Genomic DNA, 4467 nt, shown 5'->3' on the forward strand with positions numbered 1-4467 from the left:
AGCATCGATCTCAAAACTTTGGAGAAGGCAGAGTGCATGAAGGAGATGCTTGAATTTTTCCCACATGTGTAGTATGTATGTACTTGCTACCTGCTACCGACTTGCTAAGTCCAATATATAGTACGTGTCAGTCATCCTTGTTTTCCCCATTCAGCAGAACCATTGCTTGAATACAGATCGATATGTCATATGAGCTAGCTAGTAATAAAAAATATACTACTATTATGAATTTATGATAGGACAATAGGCCATTCTACCATCACCCATTCTGGCCCAAGGTGTGTGATTTGTTATTGTAATTGGCCAATTTCCTCTTCTTAATACAAAGATACGCAGCTCTCATGCGTGTTGGAGAAAAAAAATTATGATAGGACAATGTTTGAACACAGTTCCGACTAAACTTTTCAGACAGGCCTGGTTAAATCAACAAGAATGTATATGAAATACTACTTTAGTAATTTACAGCTAAGAAGGACCAGGTCGACCGACAAGTTCATCAAAACTAGTGCGGGAAAAAAGTCAACTAAATTCTTTACCTCTGTAGTGTAGCTCTGGGAGTTGAAATGGTAAACTCTGTATATATGAAGACGATTGAAACATCAAGGAGCACCATTGTCTACAGCTACAGTGCTACCTGCATATTCAGAAGGAGCATCATTAGGAGCAAGTAAGGTCTGTACGCGTGAGGTGTTTCATCACAGAACCCAACACCACTGTGGCCGGCCGGCCAGTGTGTTGCAGTTTACCAGTAATAATTAAATCAATTTGCGCGTAAGCCAGCCATCAGCCAAACTGTCATTTATTAATTCCTGTATCACTTGCATGTATATAGTTCCATCCCAGTGCTTGGTAGTGATCATCATATAGTTCATCTGCATGCGTATGGTTGCTACACACACAACAGTACAGTGCAGCAAGCTAGCTAGTTACCACTGTTATTACCATCCATGGTGACGATGGTGGGCAGTGTCGTCGTCATCCGCCTGCTGCTGATGGTGCAGCTGCTGTTGGCAATGGCGGCCACCGGTGAAGCTCTGGACACGGCGTACTACGCGGCGACGTGCCCGGACGCGGAGGCCATCGTGCACAACACCATGGAGCGCCTCCACTACACGGACCCGACCCTGGCGCCCGCCCTCATCCGGCTGCTCTTCCACGACTGCTTCGTCCGCGGCTGCGACGCCTCCGTCCTGATCGCGCCCACGCCGCGCTACTCCTCCGAGCGCGCCGCCATTCCCAACTACGCCCTGCGCGGCTTCGGCGCCGTCGACGCCGCCAAGCGCGCGCTCGAGGCCGCCTGCCCGGGTGCCGTCTCCTGCGCCGACGCGCTCGCGCTCGCGGCCCGGGACGCCGTCGAGCTCCTCGGCGGCTGCCGCTACGACGTCGCGCTGGGGCGCCGCGACGGCACGCGGTCCGATCCCTGGGAGGTCGACCTGCCCGCGCCCTTCGCCAGGCTCGACGACGTGCTCGCCTACTTCGCCGCGAGGGGCTTTTCCGCCGAGGAGACCGTCGTGCTCTTCGGCGCCCACACCGTCGGCGGCGCGCACTGCTCCTCCTTCCGCTACCGCCTCACCGGGCCCGACAGCGGCGGCGCCATGGACGAGACCCTCCGCCGCGACATGCTCGACACCTGCGGCGCCGCCGACCTGCCGCTGGACACCGACCCGGCCGCTTTCTTCGACCCCGACACGCCGTTCACCGTCGACAACAACTACTACGCGCAGCTCATGAGCAACAGGACGCTGCTGCAGGTCGACCAGGAGGCCGCTACGCACCCCGACACCGCGCCGCACGTCGCCTACTACGCGGCCAGCCCCGGCGCCTTCCTGCAGAGGTTCTCCGAGGCCATGGCCAAGCTCAGCAACGCCGGCGTGCTCGAGGGCGACGCGGGCGAGGTCAGGAAGGTCTGCTCGAGGTACAACACTTGACTTGATTGTTCAAGTAAGTACCTGAGATCGAGCGAGCGAGCGAGCTCGCTCATCTACTACTTACTGATCAGTGATCAAGTGTTGCGTCGTTGACGCCATGGACCACTGAGAGTTTGAAAAAAAAATAGTATTATTACTTAGCTAGTTTTAGTAACTATATATTAAGGATTCTTTTACAAAGTGTGTGTGAGGGTTGACCTTGGTTAGCCTAAAGAAACTGGTTATCAGGTCAACAACGCTGTAATTTTGTCAGGTGTGTACTAGCTTGGAGTGAATCTTGGGGGAGGGTAAATGATGCTTCTTGTCTCCTATGCATACAGTGTTAGTAATCCTTGAGAGCATGGTCCATGTTGTCCACAAACCAGTTAATAATCTCTCCAAAATACGTTCTCTAGCTCTCCAGTTAATAATGACTCATGAAGATTCTGCAATCCAGTGACAGAAAATCAACAATAATATCATAAAGAAGATGAAAGTCCTTCCGAGTAAATGAGTATGTTGAGGGCACATAATGCTATATATGAAAACTGAATTTGGAGTTATATAACCCCATATTATGATATATGACACATATTTTATGGTGTGAGGCAAGGCCTATTTCTGCCAATCATGTTCACAATGGCAAATGGCATAGTTTTTTCAGTACCACATGGGATGAGAAATATTGTCCTATAACCATTTAATAATATATGGTTAATGTTTAGATTTAATTTTCTACATAACAACAGGAGAGGAAACATCCTCTGTTCTGATACTGAACTAAACAGAAAGCAGTAAAACGCCCATGGTCATCAGCAATAAGCCCCACTATTTGGTAGAAACGCATACTTATCTCTTTCGGGGAGCCAGCAGATCACAATTGTAAAGATGGGCGTGGTTCATCCATGGAGCGAACCGGATGCGACCCATCGATCCATTAGTCGTGAATAGGGGCACCGCTTAAACCATTTGATACTAATTGCTTGACCCATTTGAACCGGTGGATATGGTGGGTCGATCCAAATCCTTGCGGCAAGTTGCTTCCACGAGCAGGGACCATAGGCTTGCTTCCTACCCACTGCTTAAGCTCCTGTAATCCAACGTTGGGCTTCAAGTAGTATACAGCCGCAAGACCCCGACGGCCAGTATGGAAGATCGCAAGACTTGAAGTAGCTGCTTTGATACTACCTGCATGAAGATGCAGTCCATGGCTTAACAATACTGCTGCTAGTAAAGTCGCCAACAATGGCCAGACGGCAAGAATGATGAGCCAAGCAGCTGCAGATGGGGCCCATGAGCCTGACACTGGCATGGTGGCGGACATGCTCCCGCCAGACGCGACCTCGAAGAAGATCATCGTGGACGCCATGTGCCGCATGGTTGTGCCGCACAGGCGCATCGACACATTGGTGAGCAGGTCGAGATCAGGTGCGGGCTTGCTAGTGTAGCTGTGCTGTGTGCCGCCAAGGACGTGAGCTTCCCTGATCAGGATCAAACCACTCGAACCAGTGGTTCTTCCGGTTTTGATCCGCTGACCCCACGCCGCTTCGTGGGTCGGAGTAGGAGCCCATTTGGATCGTTTTTATGGATCGATTCGATGATCCGCTGGAGCGAACCGCACCACACCCATCTTTACACAATTGTTAGTGCCGATCAACAATATAAAGGCAAGTCACTTGACTAAGCCAAAATTTAGAAGAATCATCAACAGTTGAAACACCAGAAGGTGTTGTGGCAAGTGACTGTGGTCGCATGTTTGTGTAACCACATGAGTATCTGTAAATACTGTGTGATTCAGTTGGAAAATGGAACAACATAAATCAAAATTTACTGGGCCAAAGTCATCTATGTAGTATATATCATTGTGTAATTTTCCAGAACATGTCTCATTTTGAAGTAATGACTAAATATGCAAACAACTTAAAAAACGGTATATCACTCTACTCCTACAGAATGTTGTCAGTTTTGAAAACAATGTCAAGGAAGCTGAAACAATACGATTGCCACTGAAACAAATTTCGTGTCTAATCATGAAAGGTTGGCTATTTTTTTTCCTCAAACACGCAGGAGATCTGCGTGTCAATATATTAAGAACAAAGAGGGTGAGACACCCAGGTATAGCCTCAAAACAGGCAGGACCTGACCTAAATGAAAAACACCGAACCTCCTAATCATTAGGTAGCAGGGCGAGGAGATAACTAATTCCTCGAGCCCCCAGCTGAACCCCACAAGTGCAGCTCCTCTCTAATTATGAAAAGTTGGCTGTTTTCTTCAGCTAGGTAAATTGGCCTAGAAAGAACGACCAGAATATGTTCATAGACAAGTTCATCTCGCAGTTTATATCAAACATGCACGAAACAGACTTAGCACAGATAAATACAACTTTATAGCTCGAACAGTCCCCCAGAGTGAATAAGAAGCAAAGCCTCGTAACCACTTAACTACTGTCTTATATTACCATTATATTGGAAAGGACACCGAACAGACCCAGTGGATAAAAATTGATATTACAGAGAGAATTTTCTGGTAAATTAATCTTCATTATCAGAAGAAATGAATG

At 48.5% G+C, this 4467-nt stretch overlaps 1 protein-coding gene across 1 annotated transcript; it reads left to right on the forward strand.

The window, feature by feature from the left end:
• The first annotated feature begins 1094 nt into the window (after positions 1-1094).
• Positions 1095-1928, forward strand: LOC120642845 (peroxidase 44-like). Its single transcript, XM_039919456.1, has one exon. It carries the CDS (start codon positions 1095-1097, stop codon positions 1926-1928), a length of 834 nt encoding a protein of 277 aa, XP_039775390.1.
• The last annotated feature ends 2539 nt before the right edge of the window (positions 1929-4467 follow it).

Source organism: Panicum virgatum, chromosome 7K, assembly GCF_016808335.1.
Source record: "Panicum virgatum strain AP13 chromosome 7K, P.virgatum_v5, whole genome shotgun sequence".
NCBI classification, from domain to species: domain Eukaryota; kingdom Viridiplantae; phylum Streptophyta; class Magnoliopsida; order Poales; family Poaceae; genus Panicum; species Panicum virgatum.

Excerpts from the sequence above, each read along its gene's own strand:
- LOC120642845 (XM_039919456.1), top strand. The coding sequence starts at position 1,095 with ATGGAGCGCCTCCACTACACGGACCCGACCCTGGCGCCCGCCCTCATC.